Source organism: Sander lucioperca, chromosome 2, assembly GCF_008315115.2.
Source record: "Sander lucioperca isolate FBNREF2018 chromosome 2, SLUC_FBN_1.2, whole genome shotgun sequence".
Classification (NCBI taxonomy): domain Eukaryota; kingdom Metazoa; phylum Chordata; class Actinopteri; order Perciformes; family Percidae; genus Sander; species Sander lucioperca.
Genome location: NC_050174.1, coordinates 13,041,816 through 13,065,612, shown reverse-complemented (window position 1 = coordinate 13,065,612; position 23,797 = coordinate 13,041,816). Strand labels below are relative to the sequence as shown.

At 40.0% G+C, this 23,797-nt stretch overlaps 1 protein-coding gene and 1 long non-coding RNA gene across 9 annotated transcripts; one reads left to right on the top strand and one right to left on the bottom strand.

Moving 5' to 3' along the window:
- The first annotated feature begins 48 nt into the window (after positions 1 to 48).
- LOC116056593 lies at positions 49 to 8,473 on the top strand. The gene is made up of 4 exons (XR_004106613.2): positions 49 to 215; positions 641 to 736; positions 7,956 to 8,068; positions 8,296 to 8,473. It is a non-coding gene; the product is annotated as an uncharacterized LOC116056593 (long non-coding RNA).
- Positions 8,474 to 10,163: 1,690 nt separating this feature from the next.
- trafd1 (TRAF-type zinc finger domain containing 1) lies at positions 10,164 to 22,508 on the bottom strand. 8 transcript variants are annotated; one of them, XM_031308754.2, is made up of 12 exons: positions 22,443 to 22,508; positions 21,414 to 21,462; positions 20,060 to 20,195; positions 19,471 to 19,524; positions 18,920 to 19,355; positions 17,217 to 17,507; positions 17,076 to 17,140; positions 14,984 to 15,244; positions 14,331 to 14,469; positions 13,503 to 13,713; positions 12,233 to 12,290; positions 10,164 to 11,266 (listed from the first exon to the last, which is right to left on the bottom strand). In XM_031308754.2, exons 2-12 carry the CDS (start codon positions 21,446 to 21,448, stop codon positions 11,228 to 11,230), a joined length of 1,725 nt encoding a protein of 574 aa, XP_031164614.1. In that variant the 5' UTR covers positions 21,449 to 21,462; positions 22,443 to 22,508; the 3' UTR covers positions 10,164 to 11,227. The 8 variants fall into 8 exon arrangements, with proteins under 8 accessions (XP_031164614.1, XP_031164612.1, XP_031164615.1 ...); XM_031308752.2 differs by lacking the exon at positions 22,443 to 22,508 and adding an exon at positions 22,157 to 22,407; XM_031308755.2 differs by lacking the exon at positions 22,443 to 22,508 and adding an exon at positions 22,344 to 22,362.
- Between the last annotated feature and the right edge of the window lie 1,289 nt (positions 22,509 to 23,797).

Genomic DNA, 23,797 nt, shown 5'->3' with positions numbered 1-23,797 from the left:
TCAAAGCGCGCCACTCAGTGGGAAAACGCAAAACAGCGTCCAGGTATAGGGGGTGATCAGTGCCACTGTTAGCCACTAAACCCTTAATGTGTGTGGAAACATATAGGTATTATAATACTTTACTAGTATTTGGCGTTTTTCAGCAATAGTCATTTGATGTATTAGGCTATTACGTTACCACGACTGCTTTGAATGCCCGTTGTTGCGAAAACACGGTAAGTCCAGTGACTTTCCAGACTCCGTTGAGATATTGCTAAATTTAACAGATAAATCATAATACAATGTATAAATCATAGCGTAATCATAACGTTTGACTTTGTATGGTTCTTTAAGAAATACTTGTAATGTCGGCTGGCATTTAACTTCTACAGCTCAGCTCTTCTGCAAAAATTAAGTTACATAACGTTAGACAAGGTGGGCTTTTGATTTTGGGATAACGGGCTGTCGGACTACGGGCTTTTCGGTCCAGTGGGAAGTTTTTTGAATGTATATTAGAAGAGATAGGTTGAGTCATCGCTGATATTATTAGACATTAGCTCATGTTAGACGTTCATTAATGTTAGCTTCGGAGTTCTAAGTTACGATAATGTGACGTTAATCTAACATTACGTGTATTGTGCAATTTTGCATCATCATGTAGCTACAGGTGCAGAGGGAAACCACGGTCAGTGAGCGCCACAGCTGAAGGCAACAGTGATGACTATCACCTACACACAATGGGGAAGACGATTTTCAGGTAAGGTTACAACTTTTGTAATTTATGTGATTGCGTCTGCTGTGTATTCATTTTCTATGGCATTTTAAAAGTTGAAAGATGGGAGATCACGTGACTGACGATCGCATGGCTGCTCCGTTCTCTTAATACATCCATGGGCTGCTCAGAACCATAGACGGTAAAAGAAATGGACCAACAGATCCCGTTGTACCGCCTGTCAGATCCGTTCTGCGCATACGGATTATTCTGCGCAGTTATTCTGTCGCAGTTTTAGGACGGTTTACAACACTACCTGATCAGTTCTACCAAAGCCCGTCTACGGAAAGCCGTTCCACTCCCTATTCAGCCCCATTGTACCGAATTTGGTTGCAGTTCCACCAGAGTTCGACTGGGGGGGATCGCGGTCCAGTGCAAAATAAATGGGACTCTATGGAGCTAGACGGCTAAATTTGTCTCTTTCGCCTGATTCTCATTGAGAAATGTCAGATTTGATTGTAGTTTTTGCAAGTTCAACTTGGATTATAGGTTGAAAGTTGAATGAACGAGTATGTCCTTTTGATTTCTTACAGGTTGAGTCGTTGTTGCCCATAACACGCTAGCATTCTGCTAATGAATGCTGATTGGTCGGTGAAGGACTGTTTACGACCAGAGATCCCGCTTGACGGCATCCGAAGCAGAACCAGAATCAGAGTCAGAGTGAATATTTCGGCGTGGTCTTTAAAACATTAGCAAACCTCTTTCTAGCACGTGTATTAACAGGGAGAGCCTAACCTGTCAGTTGTGTTGTCGATGCCTCGAGAGAAAAAAGGAAGCGACTCAGAGCTCACCGTAAAGCAGTATCTCTGGCCGTATAGGTGTATGACGTCATTGACATTTTAGACAAAAAATTATATCCTGAGAAAAGTGGATTTTAAGCAAGGGGGTAAGCTTCGCCTCAGAGCTCGAACCTCCTATGGTGCCATTTTGATGCTACAAAGCGATCACCCGACGTTAGCATTCCATTGACTGCCATTCATTTTGACGTCACTTTGACCGCGAATAACTTTACATCTGAAGCGTTTAAAGACTTTATTTGTCCATTGTTTATTTCTAAAGAAACACGACAATGTATAAAAGGCTCCATTACCTTGTACCTCACGTTATGGCTCCGTAGTATACGTTTTTGTAAAAATAGGCTAACGATTGTGTCATGACCACGCGACTTACTGTCGCATAGTAGAGGAATTACCGTATAGTACAGGAGAAGCTCGCAGGCAGTTTGGACTTAGATTAGCTGTTTAAGTGTAATTACTAATGTTAACTATCATTTTAGTTAGCAATAATTAGCCTGTGCCTATGTTATCTCCTTACCTACGCTCTCCGTCTCTGCAAGATTCGGAATGATTGAGATTTCTCTTGGCACAGCTACCAGAAGACTTACAACTTTCAGACACGTTACTCACGTCACATTTACGTCGTCTCTCTCAGTTGGAGGCTGCGCAGTAACGCTCAGCGCTCACCAGAAAAGTGCTTCTAAAGGCCTTCACTGGTCTCCGTCCAGAGCAACGGGATCTGTTGGTCCATTCTTATATACAGTCTATGATTTTAAGGGGTATAGCTCCATAGAGTCCCATTAATTCTGCACTGGCCTGTGAGCACCTCCTATATGGAACTCTAGTGGAACTGCAACCAGATCAGAAGCTGGAAGTAACAAGCAAGGGGGCAAGCTTCTCCTCGGAACACGTAGCTCCTATGGCGCCATTTTGATGCTACCAAGCCATCACCTCCTGTTAGCATTCCATTGACTGCCATTCATTTTGGCGCCACTTTGACAGCGAATAAGTTTACATCTGAAGCGTTTAAAGACTATATTTGTCCATTGTTTATTTCTAAAGAAACACAACATTGTATAAAAGGTACCATTACCTTGTATCTCACATTATGGCTCCGTAGCAGACGCTTTTTTAAAAATAGGCTAACGATTGTGTCATAACTACGCGACTTACTGTTGCACAGTAGAGAAATTACCATAGTACAGGAGAAGCTCGCAGGCAGTTTTGACTCACATTAGCTGTTTAAGTTTAATTACTAATGTTAACTAGCATTTTAGTTAGCAATAATTAGCCTGTGCCTATGTTATCTCCTTACATAGGCACATGGGTTTTCATGGGCGCAACCCACATACTCAGCGCTGCTGCTCATCCCACAAATGCATGTTCTTTACAAATGGGACACCATTTGAAAGGGAACTAAACAGGCTTTCCAACGGTATAAGATTTATTGCCAAAAAAGCATTGTTACCACAGAGAAATAATCTACCAAACACAAATTTCCTTACTTTTTGTGCTAAGTTTAGTATGTGAGTTTGGGAGCCAAGTTGTAAAGAAATATTTGATTAGACTGAAAGAACATGATGAACACTCATCTTATAATCTATATTTACTACTCTTACATGGCTGGTTTGTTTCTCACACAGTGAGTATTTCAGAACTTAATAGATGGTTGGGACCTAGTTTTAAGGTTTTTTGTAACATTGTTCATGTTTAACATAGGAAAGCGCTAGACCTGTTTCAATTAACCTGTGACTTTAGACAGGAGGGGCAGTTTTGAGCTGGAGTTTTGTGCGAGCTGCGTTTGATGCGGCCACGTATCTTAAAGAGAGGGAAGGTCTGCGGTCTCGGAGGGTTAGGGGATTTATTTTATTTTTTTATGTTTTCACCACACTTTGCTTAGATCTAACAGCTCACCCTTTGCTACAAATTTATTAGCGAATTCCGGTAGGGTACTCGAGACATGTATACGTGTAAATTTTGAAGATGGCTGAGCTTTCAATCCTTTCAGTTAACATCAGGGGGCTAAACAGACCGATCAAACAAGCTAAATACCTATCTGGCAGGATATCATATATATATACCACGATAAGGAGTAGGAAAATAGCCTTTGTTTCAGTATATGCACCGTCTACATATGATGAAAGTTTTTTCCCGCGCCTAACCAATGAATTGCTTTCTCTCAATGACTATTCACTAATTATAGGGGGAGACATGAATGCGGTACTAGATTTAAATCAGGATAGATCAGAGGTCAATCACATGAAAGCCCAAAAACATATATCGGACATGTTTAAAACAGTTGTGGAGTCCCACCATCTTACAGCTATATGGAGGATGCACAATCCTACTAGCAAGGATTACACCTTCTTTTCCACACGCCACCTCACCCACTCCCGCATTGATTATTTTTTGTGCTCCAGTGAGCTTAAGGCAATGTTCAACACGATAGCAATAGAACCAGCAATTCTGTCTGATCACAATGCACTGATAACCACATTCCATTGTGATATGTTAGGAGAAAGATCTAGAAGGTGGCAATTTAATAATTCCTTTCTCAAGAACACAGCTTTTTATACAGAGTTTAGAGCCAAGCTGGCTGAGTTTATATCAATCAATACTGACTCAGTTTCGGACCCGGCGTACATTTGGCAAGCAACTAAAGGATTTATTAGAGATTTCACATCTTCCTTTGCGGTCAATTTGAAGAGAAAAAGAGAGGCAAGGTTTGCGGATTTGGAAGAACGCTGTAAATCCCTGGAGCAGTCTCTAAAGACATGTTTTTCTAAATCTACACATACTCTTTTAGTCACAAATCGAGCAGAGCTAAATGATTTGCTAAGAAGGAGAGCTGAATTCATAATGCACAGAGTGAGGCAAAATTACTATTTTAATGGTTGTAAACCAAGCAAATTGCTGGCTCTGAAATTAAAACAAAATGAGTCCAAAGCTGCTATCAACAACATCTGCACGGACCGAGGTATCAACGAATCCTAAAGATATCACCGCCACTTTCCAATCTTTTTATACAAAGTTGTATGAGTCATCCGACACAGTGCCAAAAGTTCCTGAAAGAACTAAACCTGCCTCTTCTTGACCCAGAGGAGGCAGAAGAACTGGGTCAACCTATAACGTTAGAGGAACTTAAATCAGTGTTAAAAACAGCTAAGAAAGGGAAAACGCCGGGGTTGGATGGAACTTCATCAGAACTTTTACTACAGTACTTTGACATACTAGGACCTACCATTTTACAAGCATTAACTTCATCCATAGAGATATGCACTTTTTATCAACAAACCAACACTGCACTAATTTCTGTCATACCCAAAAAGGGCAAAGATCTTACGGAGTGCTCAAACTACAGGCCCATCAGCCTCATTGGGACTGATATTAAGCTTTATTCCAAAGTCTTGGCACTCCGCCTAGAACACTTTATTGAGAAGTTAGTCCACCCCGACCAATCAGGGTTTATACCAAAGCGTCACGCTGCAGACAATATACGCAGATTATTTCATGTAATAATATAAAATCAATTGGAATAAATATAATCTTCTTCTGTTTAACAACAGACAGGTGACATCAGCCATTACTGTTACAATACCAACCCAAAGCAAAATTACATATTTGGGCATCACCATACACGCATCGCTGCAGCGAGTTGTCCAGGACAACTATGAAACTATATTAAGTAGTGTTCAAAGGGATCTGGCCAGTTGGTCTGCACTGCCAGCATCGCTACGGTCCAGGATTGTTATTGTTAAAATGATCATAGTACCTTGTGTGAATTTTCTTAGTACCATGATCCCCTTACCCCCACCAATACATTTCTGGAAGAAACTTGATACCGTAATTCGGCAGTATATTTGGAATAATAAACAACCTAGACTAAAATACTCTACCCTGCAGCGTACCACAACCACGGGAGGCTTGGCCCTCCCCAACCTTAAAATGTATCACAGAGCCTTTCAGCTACGGGCCCTCAGAGTGTGAATGGACCCTTCATCTACAGTCCCATGGAGAGAAATAGAGCAAAACCTCACTGGAAGTCTAAGACTGCAGGACCTTGCCTTCGCAGGTGTGTGCCCAAAAAAGTGTATGCTAGCCTATGGCCCTATTATCACCAATACATTGACTAACTTTAAACAGGTGGAGGAGCACCTACGATACACCAATAAGTGGCATTTGAATACCCCAATATGGCACAATGCACACCTAATGTCTGGTAACAAACCCTTTGCTTGTGACCAGTGGAGTGACAGAGGTATTTATACTTTAGACCAGCTATTCAATGAGAAAGGTATGTTAAGTTTTGAAGACCTGAGAGCTAGCTTTGAGATCCCTAGGACATCCTTCTTCTTTCATCTTTGCTTAAGGTCAGCCCTAAAATGTTATGGAGTGCCATGGGGGAACAGTCTTGAGGCACACCCAATCATTAAATGGTTTGATTTTCCTGTGAGAGGATTAGTGTCCAAGATTTATGCTAAACTGATGCAAGTATCCATAGGAGAACTCCCAATAGTAAAGAAATGGGAGCGAGAGCTGAGCCCTGAGGGGAACGTAATTAATTGGGAGACAGTTTGGGACAACATTTTCTACTGCTCCAAGAAGCCAAATCACTAGTATATCCACTTCAACATATGCCATAGGACACATTGGACTCCTCAGAAGAGATACGTCTCTAAAGTCATTCCTACTCCCTATTGCACGTTGTCAACCTGAACAAACTGGAACTTTCCTGCACATGGTCTGGGAGTGTGAACAGGTGCATGAGTTCTGGAATAAAACAACATCAATAATATCTGATGTGATAGGATGTCGAATTCCTACTGACCCGATTGTTTTGTTACTTAATGACGACTCAAAATTACACGTGCTTGGGAGACAGAAAAAAATTTGGCTAACCCAACCAAGAAAATGATAGCCCCCCCCACCCCCCTCTCACTTTGTATAAAACAGTGGTTGGCGTACTTTCTAGACATAGTAATGCTTGAGCTCTCTACAGCAAGGATTAACAAAGCCAAATCATCGACTATAGACCTATGGAAAAACGCAGCAGCAAGTATCAGTCCTAATGACCTCAACATAGAGCTTAGATCGGGCCCAAAAAATCAAGCCCAACCTTACCCGAGCCCGTGCACGTTGTGTCCAAGCCCGGCCCGGCCCGACACATTAACTGTAATTATGAGCCCGAGCCCGATTTAAACCTGAATTTTTTAATACGTCGGCCGTTATGATTGATGTTCTCAACTACAATTCCAAGTTGTTTGGACTACAGAAATCTGTTAAGAATTATCTTAATAGTGGCCGGGTTGGCTCAGTTGGTAGAGCAGGCGCACATTTATAGAGGTTTACTCCTCGACGCTGCGGGTTCGACTCCGACCTGCAGCTCTTTGCTGCATGTCATTCCCCCTCTCTCTCTCCTTTCATGTCTTCATTTATCCTGTGAAAATAAAGGCCTTAAAATGCCCCAAAAAAAATAATAAAAGAATTATCTTAATGAATAATGCAACAAGGACGAAGCAGGCTAAACTGCGCTGTTTGTTTATTCAGAATGGAATGGATCCGAATGAAGAAACGTAAAAAGAAAACTCGACACTAGCTCCCTCAGCCGAATAGTGTGTGTAACTGATCAAGGCAGCAACATAATCAAAGCCCTGGAACCATATAGGAGACTTTCTTGTCTCGATCACCTAATTAATACTGTCCTTCGCCACGGTCTGCATGCTGACGCACTGGCCGACAACAGTGCTGCAGATGTGAGAGACATGATGTAGCACAGTTTACCTCACACTCAAGTTAGTGCAGGACATACACCCAGAGCTACGGGAGAAGCTGGAGAGACATAACTTTCTCCCCACCGAATTAGGCTAATTAAGTAATGATTAAAAAAACACAAATGCTTGATCAAGGGCCCAGCCCGAGGATAGCGGCAAAAAATATCGGCCCGGCCCATGGGTCGGGTCGGGTCGGGTCAAGTTCGGGCTCGGGCAGAGAATCTAAACTCTACCGCAACATCACAAGAATTAGAAGAGAGTGACTAGGCAAGGTGTGATTTTGTTTTTGTTTTGTTTATTTGTTTGTTTTGTTTTCCTCGAGACCGCAGAGGCATGGATGTATTGCCCCCCACGGCAATACATCCATGGTGGGGGGTGGGAGAGGGTTTTTGTTCTTGTTCAATTGTATTTGTTTGTTCTGTATGTTGTAAAAATATAAAAACCAATAAAAAAATTGATCTAAAAAAAAAGTGTCTTGCTGCACTCTGTAACTGTAAAATCACATCAATAAAATGTTCAACTATCAGACTAAGGTAAGCCTTCATGTTGTGGCACAGCCATACACCTTTAATTAAAGCTGCTGGGCTTATTGTTTTGGGGTTGTTGTTGTTGACACATGACCTTAATTACTTTTTTCTTTTGTCTTTTTTGAGAAAGATTGCATCCTGGTGAAGTAGGCTACAACAGAGAGGAAAGTGTGATCCACGCCCATGTGTGTTCTCCCTGCTTATGGCACCCTTCAGAGAGAAACCTGAGGGACTCATTTTGATGTAAGTGTGAAATTATTATAGTTTGAGGCTTCTGAAAATTGTATTTGTATGATCTTGTTACCATCAACAGTTGAGCCGAGGGCAATGATGTCAATATTGAACATATTCTGTTGTAAAGCATTGCAAAGACAGACAAAGACTATCAAGTTTATATCCTTCACAGGCAGAAGTCTTAGGCTACTGCTAATGTTAAACTGAAATGTACTTTTGCTCGTTTTCTATTTTAGATGCCCTGACTCAACGGCTGAGTACGGCAAATGCCTATGAATTCTCACAAGCTGTGCAGAAGTGGCTGCGCTACACCCCAGACCGGGCGGGAGGAGCTGGACAACCAACATTGCAAGAGTTAGCGCGTTAAAAGAAAAAAAAGAAAAAATACAATAAAAACGATTGTTTCATTTTTTTAAGTGCATGGGGTGTCATTTGTGCTAGAAAATCTAGGCTATAGCCTAAAGGCTTAGTCTGCCATATATATTTTGCTCATAGCCCATCCTGGCTGTCAATAAAGCAGGATTATAATAGCCTAATAATATTGTTTTTAATATATTAATTTAGACCTTTTCATATTAAACCTGTGGTATACTAAAATACCATTGAAGTTTCGTTGATATGCTGGGATTTCAACATTGTTTCAATATCCATTGTAATTGAAATACCATTGAAATCCTGTTGATCTCGGTATGATTTTAAATGTTGTTTCAATGATAATGGAGGGTGCAAAATGATGAAGAATCAACATCAGAGTTCGACATTGATTCAATGACTTTATCGTTGACAGCGGGATGTTGATTTAACATTTTTTCAATGACTATTTGCTATCTGGGTATAGCCTATAATAGTAGTTTTCATTGTTAGTGGTGTCCTCCAGTTTTTTGCCCAAGGAAATTCCTCTAGAAATGAACAACTGCTTATAAACTCAACACAACAACCAACTACATAAGTGTCTTAAAATATCGCTAATTTCCCTATAATTAGTAGCCTACTAGATTCTTTCCAGAAAACGTCCTAGGAAAGTGTAGGGAAATGATAAACCTGGAAAACAATGCAATAGCCTTTTATCTCCTTATGTCTAAATGCTGTTTGAAATCTATGAAACCAGTAATACACTTGCAGTGGAAAAATACTGAATACTTTTATATTATTGATGACAATGTTACTTTTATTTCCCTTTCTCAGGAAACACCTATTTATCAGCCAAAAAAATCCCCAAATAACAATATGTAGGCTACTTTGACACACCATCAGAGCTTTAAAAAAATATCCTGATTTAGTCAATAAATATTATACATGAGTTGTATTTTAAGGTTGATTTTCCCTGAAATTACCAGTGACGTGTATTTACATTACAATAGGTTTAATTTCTCCAGCCTATATCATATTTCTTGTATTGCTCATATTCACTCATTCTAAGTTTGGTCTTAAGAGACTTCTTTCTTTCCATAATCTCCTTTTTGCTTTACATCAGTGTAGATATGAACCGAATACTGTATAGTGCACTACCCTACTATGCAAAACCATGACCATTTTGAGGTCCAAAACATTTGATGGAGCTTTTTGTATGTATGTATGCTCAATGGTTAAGATGCAGGTTTCTTCCAATCTTCCATATGTCTTCAAATTCAGTAATCTTAAATTGTAATAACACAACAAACCTATATTTTTTTTGTGTGCGCATTTTAGCCTTTAATAGACAGGACAGCTGTAAAGAAAGTGGGGAGAGAGAGGGGGAAGACATGCAGCAAATGGCCGCAGGTCGGACTAGAACCCTGAGCTGCTGCATCGAGGACAGGGCCTCTGTATATGGGCCTGCTCTACCAGGTGAGCTACCCAGGCGCCCGCAACAAACCTATGCTTGATCCTAGTGTGACTGGAAAAGTGCCCATTGCCAAATCAAATACAATGAAAGTAGCAGGATTTGTTCTCAAAGCCCATCTGCTCCTCTGTGGCATTTCTCATCTCTCACAAAGGGCACCAGATAAGATTAGAATTTAAAGTTTTAGTTAGAATTTTGGTACCATGAGTGGTAAACTGAGGTGAGCTCGATGTATAAAGATGTATGAAACAACACTAACAGAATACAAACCGGAGCCATGAATGTCCTTATTAAACATTTAATAGCCACACAAGACAAAGAGCATCAAGACAGTTGTTCTTAAACAGGAATAGTCAGCCATGTGCCTACAGTCTAACCAAACACCACACCAGGAGATTTCACTCATCATTTGCTCCTCACTAGTTGAGGTTGATGACCAGATGTTAATCAGGAAAATGCTCTGGTGTTGTCTTTAGTTAAAAGCGCTCAACCATCTGTGGCACAAGGTTGTCTATCTTACAGTATATGTATTGCTAAAGTGGACCCTATGTTACACACAAAATACTTTTTATCAATCTTAAATCCTATTCAGAGGAGCAGCACACACAATTGTTCATACAACTTAAAAGAAGATTGGACAGGAGACACTGCTTCAAAAGCCATTTTATCGTAACACCACATATATAGTTCTATAGTTATGATTTAAAAAAATCAAAATATTACTGAAGAGTATAAAAAGACAAATGTTTAATTATACAGTTGTTTTTTTTCATGGTCAAAGATGCATAAATTTATCAAATCTATTCCTCAAGCCCTTTTTCACAAAATAATCTATCAAAGTGCTTTAGGTTACATAAAGATGCAGAAACCGACAGGAACACTGTGAAAGACCCTGAAAGAACTGACAAACGGGGGTGAAAACAAAATGTCCTTGGCTGAAGTAACAAGGTAAAGATTACGTTAGACAAATGAACACTGACAAAGCCATGTGTCTGTTTGATCTTCTCAATTATCCTAATGAGCCATGACACGACTTGTAGAGTAAAAAAAAAAAACTAATCAAATTCAGCACAAATAAAATCCATTTTATAATTTATCTTTTGAGGCTAGATGTTAGAAATACATTTGAAACAAATCTTGAAATAAAGCAGAATATGCATTAATACACCAAATTACATACTTCGATTTAATAGTAAAACTCATTAAAATATAAACTGCAAGATAACTAATACTCAGACAGGCACTTATCAGATAGGTATGTGTTTTGTTTTCAAAAGTGTGCAAGAAGATACATGAAAAGCAGAGTAGCAGATTTGGTTTTTGTATTTCTCCATATGTTCATGCTCTCACTCCTCTTGCTGCTCTTCATTCTGCTTCTTGGGCAACTGCAAATGGAAGAATACAATTGGAAATCCTTTTACAGATGCAAAAATGTGTTGAGTTGCCTTAAAGGTCCCATATTATGCTCTTTTTGAGGTTCATACTTGTATTTTGGGTTTCTACTAGAACATATTCATGCTTTAATGTTAAAAAACAACACATTTTTCTCTGCTCTTCAGGTGGAATGTTAGTGTAACCTGAGTGTTCCCAGGTTATTTAAGCCTGGCTGCAGTGCAGCTCTCTCTCTCTCTCTCTGCCTGCATGACGGTTTCTGCAATTTCACCTACTTTACTACTTTTACTTTAGGTACTTCACTTTATTTACTTTAGGTATATTATGCAGCATTAAACAATGAACAACCCACTAGAAGTGTGTGATGGCATCTGTATCTGCAAAGACCCTGCCTTCTGCCTGCATTTTCTTCTTATTTTTCACACCCAGCTAATAAAAGCATGCAGGGTGTGCAGCCTGTTGTCATTCCCAACCACTTCACCCCTCGGCGTCTCATACCGACGCACACACACACACACACGCACACCCACACCCAAACTCACACCCACCCACACACACAGCAACGTGGCACCTTCTCACGGAGGTGTGAGTGTGTGTTTTTTTTTTGTGCTTTAGAATGTAACCAGCGACTGATTCACTGCTTTGTTCGCTGCTGCCGATCTCTCTCTCTGGCTTGTTGAGCTAGGGCCAACTTTGAACGCTGTGTTTGCAAACTGTAAGTGATACTTACTACATATTATACCTTTAAATATTTACAGTAATTGTTATATTCCTCATGTAAATTTATTAATATTTTTATATTTAATATACGGTTGTGTTGATTGTAAAGCAGTATGTATTGTATACTGTGTAGTTAAGGTTTTGTCACTGTCAAGGTACAAACCACATGCAAACGACGCATTAATATCAACCCTACAGAATGGGACTTTTGTTTTTTGTTTTTTAAACTTGAAGGTTACCTTTGTCAAAGAGTTTCTTCTGTTCCCTCTCCCTTCTTTATTTTCTGGTAGTTGTACTCTGGTGGACAAACACATTCAAATCAGAATATGAATAACATACTTTAACATTCTATTTACAAAAAAGCATTAGTTGTTTAACAAATTCTACATTGGTCAAGTAGAGCTTGAAGTGACTATATGTAAACACGTATATTTTACACGTTTCTGTTTTTTAGAAACATCTAATGATCATAAATGACCTGTAACAGCAAACGAGACTAACAGTGAAAAGAACGCTATTTTTATATAGTTTTTATTAATGCCTCTGCCCGGGTCCGATTTTTCAAACAAAGTCACAAAATGATTTACGGACGGTAGACTGCGCTACAGAGCACATATTCTGAAGGGTCACAGATTTCGGCTGAACACCGGATAAACCTATGTTAGTGGGTATGCAGAAGATGTCTTTATGTAGACCTAATTGTATTTTAATTTTATTTTAGAAGTTATCTGCTGTAGTTATGGCTAATACTGGGGCAGGGCCATCACAGAAAAGTGAGGGGAAAGTGAAAGATAACAAGCGAAACCGAGTCAATCTTGGTCGGGCTTTCAACAGATGGAGACAATTACGGGACTTTAAATGATTCAAAAACATTCCCACATTGACCCCCAGGTATGTAATATGTCTATTTCATTCATAAAATAACTTTACAATGCGCGATGTTGTTGTACGTCAGTAGCCAACATTACATTACATTTCCATTTAGCGTGGACGTTTTATTCCTTTTAGTCCGTGTTTGTGTTGGCCTACTATTTTCTTTTCCCTTGTCCCCCTGTACCTGTGTGAAGCATCCCTGGGTTTCATGAAATGCGCTATATTAATCTAAGTTATCATTACGTTGGTTGCTACAACAATCTCTTAATGCTTTGGCCCGTGACAGTGGCAGTGATACCTGGTTTAGCTCACAATACATCCAAAGCAGGCTAAGTTACCGTATGCAACACTTGAAATGCAACGATGCCTCTGTAACGTATTCTCTTATTGTAAATGAATGATTTTCTGTCTGAGCAAAACATTCATCACAACTACATGACCTCCCGGTAACACTAACTCAGTAATACAGCACCGTAAAGAAAAGACCTTTACGACAGCAGGTGTGGTAAAAACACTACCGCTTTTGTCCAAAGCCGCTGCTAGAATCAACACAAACTGATACTACATATAGTCACTTTAAGTAATTCAAATGAGATTCAAAACTTAGTCTTCATATGATTTGATGATTGCTTTTACCCCTTTAGAGATGCAGAACCAGACTTCTCAGGGTCACCGAATGATGAATGAGCCCCTTCTGCTTCCCTGCCCTGCTGAGTTCTGTTTTTTACAGAAGCATCACAGTTGGATGTCTTCCTTTGACTTGGTAGTCCAATGTATCCTCTCTGCCATTCCCTTGGGTTTTGTCCTGGTGGTGTGTTTCTGTCAAAGTCCCCATCTGAGAAGTCAGCTATATGTGGAACAGGACACACAATATGTGTAAATAAACACAAATGTACAAAGTGAATAGAAAACCCTCAACACTTCAACAAAACTTCCCAAAAAAAAAAATAGCCACACAAACTAGCTCTGTACGCGTCATGTTTTTTAGAATAGAATAAATCTTTATTGTCCACCAGGGTGGAAATTTTTCTTTGGCTCACCAGACATACACGACATGTACATATATACATATATCAGGATAAAACAGAATAAATATGCTTAAATATAAAGTTCATAATGATATGCTATTTTAGCAAATGATAGGCTGCGCATCCAACTAAGGGAATGCTCTATAAAAACACATAGGTTTTACAGGTTGTTTTTTTATCAATACACAACAATTACAAAAGCAGTCGTTGTCACTGAAAATCGTGGGTCTCAGGCTCCCTTCAACAATGCTAATTCAATTTGTATAAAAAAAAAATCACAAGTAAAACAACTAAATGAGAATCTAAGACATAAAATAGTGCAAGTTAAAATATAGGGTCATAGTTTGTGGTGGCTTTGAATTGAATACTAAATACTTTATCTAATCAAATTTGCATCAGTTTATTCATTTTCAAAATAAATTCTATACAACATTACCTTGGGGATTCATTCTCCTTTTAAAATCTGGAGACATCTGACCAACGGCGTCTTGAGCAGGGCTCAGTGGTTTTTTGACGGATGCTTTTGTTAGATTATTCAGTGGAGGAGCAGTCTGAGGACGCATATCACATTTGTCCTAGATATAAGAAAACACATTAAAGATTATTCTTTTGGGCATTTTCGGCCTTTATTTTTGACAGGACAGATGAAGACATGAAAGGGGAGAGAGAGGGGGGAATGACATGCAGCAAAGGGCCGCAGGTCGGAGTCGAACCCGGGCCCGCTGCATCGAGGAGTAAACCTCTATATATGGGCGCCTGCTCTACCAACTGAGCTATCTGGGCGCCCAGAAAACACATTGAATTGGCCATTAGCCATGATGCAATTACAAATCTGTCTATTTCTTTTTTCTGCCACACTTTTGTTAAATATTCATCATTCATGAACACATATTCAGAAATGGTCTTAACAGGCTGGTTGTTTATGTCATAATGTGGAGCTCTATATAGAAGACATATTTGAAATATGTTTAATTGCCACATTTTTAAGATTTCCTACAACTGGTCAAAATAATTTCCTTTCCTCAAGGGCAACAAAATAGTCACTCGAGATGTGTCATTCATTTTACACTGGCTGTCTTACTGACATACCTGATGGTGAAAGACGACAGCCTCTTCCAGAGCAACACCACAGAACTCACATGGAATGACCACATCGCCCTCTAGTGGACTGGCTGGAGGACTGTAGGAGGCCGGGGAGACTGATCGAGGGAAAGTGGGGATGTTTGAAGCGAGTGTGTCAGGGACGTTGTGCATCAGCCCTGAAGCATTCCTGCTCATCCTGTCCTCTTTAGGTGGAGACAAGGGCTGCTTGCTGTAAGACGCAAAGGCGGAGGCAGGGCTGCATCCAGTCTGAAACCAATAGAAGAAAGGTATTCAAAAAGGTTGAAGTCTCTGGGAAGTCAACAAGTCATCATTCGTGTCCCTAACTACATGGAGATGACTCGACTTGACTTGTTCAAACAGGTAAAGGCTGTAACTGGACTGGAAACCGTCTAAGCAAACAAAGATAAAGTAAAGTATGCAAATGGTTGCATGCCGTGTCATGTCTGACTTATGCTTATGGAGTATTTTACACTGATTAGATTTGTACAGACTTATCTCTCAACCACTTTACAATGCAGAATCCTGGTGGGAAGGGAGAAGAAAAAAAACAGAATGCACCATGACAAAGCAAGTAGGTCACAGCAGGTATGTCTAACATTAAGGGAACTTAAAACTGAAAGAGGTTGTGGAATCAGGTTAAAATATTTCAAAACATCAGCAAGTAATCCGAAATTCAGCAGGCACAGTGAACAGGGTCTGTTAAGGCTGTTTTATGCTTCTGCATCGAATCGACGGCATACCCCTGCAGACCCCTCTGCGTCTACGTTGCTCGGCCGTGGCTGGGTAGCGTTGCGTTTCCCCTGACTCATTTCCTGGTTTTCCTTCTCCATAAACAACATGAAATCAAGGAGAGGGTTAACTTTTCCTGCTACAGATTTCCCACCTTGGTCAGAAAACACAGGGGAGACACTTTTTTTCTCTCACTAGGACTCTAGAGTCGGTACTCGCTCCGAAGCTAATCACCGTCACTCTCTCACTTCTCCCTCGCTCTACCACACACTACACACACACACACACACACACACACACACACACACACACACGTGCCGGCTCAACGCACACACACCAGTGCACAAGTATAAACATCAGGCCACTTATGTAGGCTACGGCGAAAGCTCTGCGTGGAGCTTCTGCAGAAGCATAAAACGGCCTTTAGGCTGGTTATATCGGTCAATCAGGTTCTGGTTATATTTTGCAGATATGATGCACTGACCTTGGAATTTTAAACTGTCTGCCCTCCAGTTTTCCTCCAATATTATATGTATGTTTTACTTGAATATAGACATGCATTTCTTAAAGGAGAACTAGCATTACAGTATGATGTTAGCGTTGTCATTGATCACAGGCTCTTTAGTCCAAGAAACAAAAGGTGTCTGTCGGTTACCTGACTAAAAATGTTAACTACATGATGGACAGATAATATCATATAAACCACAAAGAAAAAGCTATTGAATCTGCAGCATTTTTATCCTTCTTAAGGCATATATTGAAAAGAAAGAGCATGAAGGAGTACCTAAATGTATATATAGACAATCCAATTACTTTAATTACTCTGGAGGAATATTCCTCCCTGTTTTTTTAACTTGCTTCCTAAAGTATGGTCTGCGCTGCCCTCACTACAAGAAAACCTTGTTTTCTGATAGCTGGAAGCACAACAGCCTTTGGAGGCATGGGGACATGAACTTCAGGTGACCATAAAAATCAACAAGAAACTAAATTGAAGAGCGTTACCACTGAAAGCCGAGATTCTACAAGTCTACAAATGTGACACGACAATCTTTTTTAGGCCTCTTCTCAATGTATTGTTAATGTAGTGCCTTTGTCCATATCAGGATCCTATGAGCACAGTCACCCCTTTTTCTAGAGGGCTGACTGGTTTGTAGGCATGCTGTTAGTTGATTAGATCCTACCATGCCTCATGCTTTTACACAAATGTAAAGGATCCTTGTCAAAAATGTTTGTCTAAATTAAATTCATATCGGTCAATATCGGGTTAAGCACTTATTCAGCTGGATGAGTCATGAGTCAACCCCCAAGAGCAAAAGTGTAACCAAAAGAATAAAATTACATCTCTAACCTGATGCAAAATGAGGTCCTCTTCAGGAAACAGCTCTTCGCAAAACTCACAAGGAAGCATGGAATCTGTGAAAATTATTTAAAATCATTAACAAAAACAACAACAGAATAACTCAAAGTACTCTAATCAACACTATCTTACCTGCTTGATCATGTTCCTGGACTGCACTTGTGCCTGTAGTGAAGTTTGGGAAGTTGTTGTTGGGCGGCGAGAATGGAGAGTTTACAGAGGTGTTAGACGTCTTCCCAATCTTGTGGTCCCAGATACCACTCCACAGGTTTCCCTCGACACCTCCAGCCACTGATTCTCCATCACTCTGCAGGCTGAGGGCCAACATGTAGTCCAGGCCTGATGAATCGTCACCCAGTGTCAGCTCACTTTGTGGCCACGCACTACTGGTGCTGCTATTCAGAAAATCCCTCTGTCCCAGCACTACAAGAAAACATGTATTATAGTTATTTCAGAAAAGACAAACCCCTAATGTTAAAGCCACAATATTAAAGTTTATTATTGCAGTTCAGACAAACTAAAAATTTAAATACACACAATAAAGGTTAGCAACATATGCAATGTGTTCTTTGGCCCTCTGTTAGGGATTACCTTGCTGTATGTTGAGGCAGCAAAATCTCTCTAAATTGATATAAGATATTTTCCAGGGGCATCTACTGCATGTCCTCTGCCTGCAAAACTAATTTCTATAAAGATGGCCTTACATGAAGAAAAAGTTGAAATTAACATTTACAGTGAGATATTTCTGTGTGACTCAAATTTTGAGTGATTTTTTAACAAGATGTAAAGATTATGTCAAATGTTGTGGTACTATAGAAGAGCTGGAAGTTTAAAAAGGTACTCTGTGGGGTTTTTGACCACTAGTGGTGCTTGGAGCAATGTTTTACACGTGTACCCCAGTTTTGTTTGTATCGTGCACACTCAAGGACACGGGCGACGCAAAACACATTCTTGCTGCTGGTTTCACGGCTTAAGAAATGTTTTATGGGAAACAAAATGCATTCGACATGTCTGTTACACCTCATGGATGCAAACAATGTGTTTTGGTAAGAAACACTTGATGTAAACATAACTTTTGTTTGTTCACAAGAAAATGCCAGAGGGCACCTTTAAAGGAACTTATTGGGACTTTAGCTTATTCACCGTAACCCCCAAAGTTAGACAAGTCCATACATACCCTTCTCATCTCCGTGCGTGTTGTAACTCTGTCTGACGCCCCCAGAGCTAGCTAAGCCTAGCACAGATCCTGGAGGTAACCGGCTCCAGCTAGCCTACTGCTCTGAATAAGTGATAAAATAACGCCAACATGTTCTTATTTACATGTTGTGATTTGTAGAGTCACAGGGTGTACAAATAACAAGGTCACATGAGACACAGCCCTCTTCTAACCGTATATAAACTGGGAACTATATTCTCAGAAAGGCGAAGCACTGCTACTTCTGCTACTTGAGTGGAGTGATTTGCTAGCAGCACCTGAAGCCCTGTAGTGAGGAGCAGAGAGTTCGCTCAGACTTGGAGTAATAGAGTCATCAATTACTAGATAGTAAAAGCATAGTGACCTTGTTATTTGTACACCCTGTGACAGACAGAGTTACAACACGCACGGAGATGAGAAGGGTATGTATGGACTTGTCTAACTTTGGGGGTTACGGTGAATAAGCTAAAGTCCCAATGGGTCGGCGTGTTCCTTTAAGTTGCTTTTACAGTCCTTTAAAGCTACATTGGTACATTTTTGGCCAATACATAATGATATATTCAACTAAAATAATTGAGCCGGCTGGGCATTTTTTCCCCAACAGGAAATGTAATAATCAATAGGTCTTTGATAAACTCACAGTGGCTGAATGTATTCCTCGGGGCAGTATTCTTCCAGTCTCCTGGGCCTTGAGGTCCCCTTGAACTGTTATATACCCTGGGATCGAATGGCCGGGGAAATGCCTGTTGTTCCGCTGCACTGATGTTATTGTTCTTTGGGCCTCTCTCTTGGGCTCTTAGGAGGTTTCGGATGGAGTGGGCTTCAAACCATGCCCCTGGAGGCTGTGGTTCTACTGGACTGCGACTTGTCCGGCTGTTGTTCCTCTCTTGGGGCGGTGTAAGACTTCCACATAAGACCGGATGCACAGCTTGTTCCCTCAACATTACATTGCATTTGCAGAATGCGCAGGGCTCAGTGCGTGTACCGCAATAATCCTCATGTTCTTTGGACTGACAGAAAACTATCTCCAGTTCACAGTATTGGCACGGGACCAGCCGCTGAGAACATTCAGAGCTCTGAAAGAAACAACAATTGTAAGGTAGCACAATTTGAGGATTTACTACAGATGGCTGTGCATTAATAGGGAATAGATAAATAAGAAGAGGGAAGAGAAATGTTCTTCAGAAATACCTGGTGAACATCAACATGATTTTTCTCCATCTTCAAACCACACTTGCATGTAATCTGAAATGAAAGTTAAAAAATGCTTTTAAAGTTGCAATCCAGTAACAGTCTGACGTTAGTTTCTTGTTAGCTTTTTCTTTAGAATAAGGATTTGAGGTTACCGACGTGCTTTTCCATTGACACAGAGGCTGCATTTGCCAGTTTATAGTTGCCGTGTTAGAAATAGCATCAGTAACTGATATTGACAATACATATACTTTATCCTAAATCCAATGGATTGTTCAATAAGCAATAAAGCACAATGAGGTGTTGCATGTAGTGAATTAATATAAGGCAAAAATTTCGTCAACATACAAGAGTTCCTCCCACACAGTCTAGAGTTTTACCGTCCTTTCCTGCTCATTATCGCACGGATACTTACTCAAGATAAATAACTGAGATGACTAATGTTCACACATATTGTTTGACTTTTCCAGGCTATGCAGATAACACACATTTTTTTTCCACTTTTTGGTACTAGGCCTGCCCTTTAAAGCAGCACACATCTACTGCAGGAATTATGTTAAAGTCTCCCATACTGCTGTTCAGATGTTACCTGAGTATGTTCCTGCTGTTTGTGCTCCTGCAGATCTGACCGGGGCACTGGCTCCTGGCATACATCACACAGTGCGATGTTTCTTCGGCAGTGGATCTCATGGGTAGTAAAATTTGCCTCTGGAATGTCATGTTTGCTAGAAAGGTAAAGAAAATGACGAAAAGCTGTTTTCACCACTATATCAAAATGATCACTTGTAGTGATGTTTCGTGATGTGCCGAGGCTTCGGAGCGTGTGTCGAGTAATCCAGGAAGTTTTTTTACGGTGTTGTGTCGAAGTCTGTTCCCCAGTCGAGATCAGCCCCCATCCACAGTTAGGGTTTGGTTCAGGTTTAGGTAGGGGGGAACAGATCTTGACGGGGGAAACAGAGCTTGATAAAAAACCGTGAAGCACATATCGAGGTTTGTATCGTTTTAGATATACATATAGCGTCATTGATGTTGCCTGAAGCCCTAACACAGTTGAGAAATTATTGTTCCTGCATAAAATTAATAAAGTCTCCCCTCCTAGTTACACAAGCACATTCACTGCCTTGGACTTGATTTGTACTTGATTAAGTTGGTCTTGACTGCAGCCCTGTAAATATTGCCCCTCCTGCCATTATTATGAAACAATTATTTACCAAAGGATTGATTACACACATTTGATGCATTACTCACAAGACAGATACAGTAATGTTGTACAAGCATAGGCCTACTTGTCAGAAAATAGACAATATATTGATAGGCTTGGGCTGGGCGATATGGAGAAAATCAAATATCACAATTTTTTTGATACCTCGATATCGATACCGCAACGATACTGTAGTGTTGACTATTGGTGCTTTCACAAAATATTTACACAATGAGATTTTTGATAAATAATCAGCAGTAATGTGGATATAAGTGGGTAAAGGCAAATAATAGAACAGTTACAACAGTCTGGTAAGTTCAGAAAATGACATAACTTTACTGTAACGCAGCCTTTAAAACCAGGAAAAGACAACACTTATGCCATATTACGATATCCAAAATCTAAGACAATATCTAGTCTCATATCATGATATCGATATAATATTGATATATTGCCCAGCCCTATGATGGCTATAAATGGATTACATCAAAATTGATTTATTTGTTTTCATTGTTGACTTTCATCATTCCCAAGCCCTTACTGGCGCAAAATACCGTACATCACGGATGGTTGAGTTCATCAGTAATAAATCTGCCTGTTTTACACTCTTTGACCAACGGGTGGTTTTCTGTGCACAAAGCCTCAAGAAATGAACTGTTTTACGAACCAATTTGCTGAAAAGCTTCAATGCTTCGCGAAACTTCATTGGCTTGTACGTACAATGTACCTTATTCATACTTACCAATTTCCACAGAACTGTGTATTTTCATCTGCCATGGCTTTACCGAGGCCTATGGACAAAGTGTAACGTTAGTTATTAATGACACAAAATAGCTTGACTGACATGTAACGTTAGGAGAAAGTGACACTTAACCTAGCTCTGTTTTGGCGTGCTTTACTAATGTTTATAACCTGTAAATACAGGCCTAGCTACATGTTTGTAGTTATAAAAAGGAATTTGGTTGAGTTCAACACGTTTACAGTTTCGTTGACGTCTAACGTTACTTAATTGCACTGGCACCAACATCTGTTTACTGGGCTCATTTAAAAATAGCTCATGAATAATCAGGGCTAATGTAACGTTAAAGAGTACAGGTAGCTAACGTCACCACTGTTAAATGACTGTTAGCAAATGAGAGACTGGTTGACAGTCTTACGCTTTGCTCACCCAGTGTTTCCAAGCAGGTAACGTTAACGATAGCTAATGATGGCCTGGATTAACCGTTAATGTTAGTCAACAAGCATCTCGAACTACCTCAAAATGTTGGACAATGTTAGCAGTGTTGCCTTAAGCTATCTAGCTACGTAGCTTAACATTAAATTCCTTGTTAGCAACCACCATGTAGCGTTGATTTAGCTAGCTAACGATACCCTAACAAACTTTATATACTCCTTACGTTAAGTCGCTAACGTTAAGGATAATAATGTGGTGCCCAGTCCAAGCTTGACAGTCGTTGTGATGTTACCGTTTGTCAATTAATTCACCTCTGTGGAAAAGTAAACCCGATTACGACAGCTATTTGATGATATCTCGAAAAACAGTTCGTTATTATTTCCTACTTGCTCTGTCCACACACATAAGTGATTGTACCCCAAGCGAAGCCTCTCAGGCTGTCTACGTACACATCCATTCCGCCTCCTTTAACATGAGCACGACCAAACCAAATCCTACCATAGCAATTGATAATATTTCACTTAGTCTAAACGCAATATAATTGTGATCTGAATTTGTAAGGGACATGCGTATTTTGAGGTTAATGGTTAAAGCTACCTGTACGCCTTTACTCAGGGCATAATATACTCGGTATCTCAGTCTCCAGGAACGATTTTGATTGGTTGAGTAAACACCGTGCACTTGTAAAAACGTCTCGGGTGACACTCCTGCTTTTTCTTTTTTTTTTTCTATCCAATATCTTATTTTACTAACACATCTTCTGAAACTGTGATAAAGGTGTCAATTATATATACAGAATTGACCTTTTAGCAAACAAGTGCTGCGACCATAGACTGTAAAAAATAGGCACCGACTCCGTAACTTTGTGTTTTAACTTCCTGTCTAGCTACATCGGAAGTCGGGATTTGCCATAGACAGTTTATAATTTGCCCATTGCTAACCTGCTACCTGTGATCGCTTGTCTATGGTGATCGCCCTGCGCATGCATTCGAGCAAATATCTCACCAGTTTATGATATAACATAAAACGCGAAGGACTGTCAGAGCTGGGAGAAAATTATAGACTTTCTTCCGAAGCGGTCTGGCAAACATCGACCGATTTCACGCAGTTCTCCTGCACAGCTCTGATGTGCGTTAGGTGATCAAATGTCACTAATAATATATGGTGACTGGTCGGAATGTGTTGGTATTTGTGTTTTATTATTCGTTTATAACAGATATAACAGAAGTTGTCTGAATGGCCGTTCAAAACGTGCTAATAATACAGTATTTCTTTATCTAAAGCACAGTGGGCTCATTTTGTTCGTTATTAGACACAGCCCAGTTTATCCATGAAGCCGCGATCAGCTTTAATAAGAAGAAAGTGGAAACACAACGTACAGAGAATTTGACTCCGGGTTTTTGTTGCTCTCAAAGTACATACACAGAAACAGACATACGGCTAATAACAAGGACAATAAAGCTGTACAGATATAGGTTTGTAAATAAAAAAAATAAGAGAGTTGTTTGATATCAGACCGGGTGAAGGGTGTGAATGTGGGCTAAAACCTGCAGTAAATCCATTCAGGTCGTCGGCCAGTTGATGGGTCTCTACAGTGTGGGGGATGGTCTCCTGTAGTGGGTGATGTCCTGCTGGCCTTTCCACACAGAAACAGAGTCGTTGGCTGAGAACTTGTTCTTCGGGTTTTCAAAGTAGCTTCTCTTCTCTTTGCCTGGTTGTACAGGATCTTGTCCCCACTTCTGTAGTCCTCTTCCTTGGCCTAATGAAGGCGCCTGAGTTTTGCTGTGAACCAGGGCTTATTGTTGCTGTCAATTACTCTGAATTATATTATAAATAAAATATGTATTAGCCTACATAGTTGGGTGAAAAGTTGTATTTTAATTCATATTTATACATGAACCACTTCAGAAGGTTTGCATCATGTGCCATAAACTAAATATATATTTAAAAAT

Bases quoted from the DNA above. Each gene is read 5' to 3' on its own strand.
- trafd1 (XM_031308748.2), bottom strand. From the start codon at position 22,302: ATGGATGTGTACGTAGACAGCCTGAGAGGCTTCGCTTGGG. The intron at 21,463-22,262 runs GTACAATCACTT...CTTTGTCCATAG, and splicing joins CCTGAGAGGCTTCGCTTGGG to GCCTCGGTAAAGCCATGGCA. The intron at 15,245-17,075 runs GTTAGAGATGTA...TATTGGTTTCAG, and splicing joins AGGACCTCATTTTGCATCAG to ACTGGATGCAGCCCTGCCTC.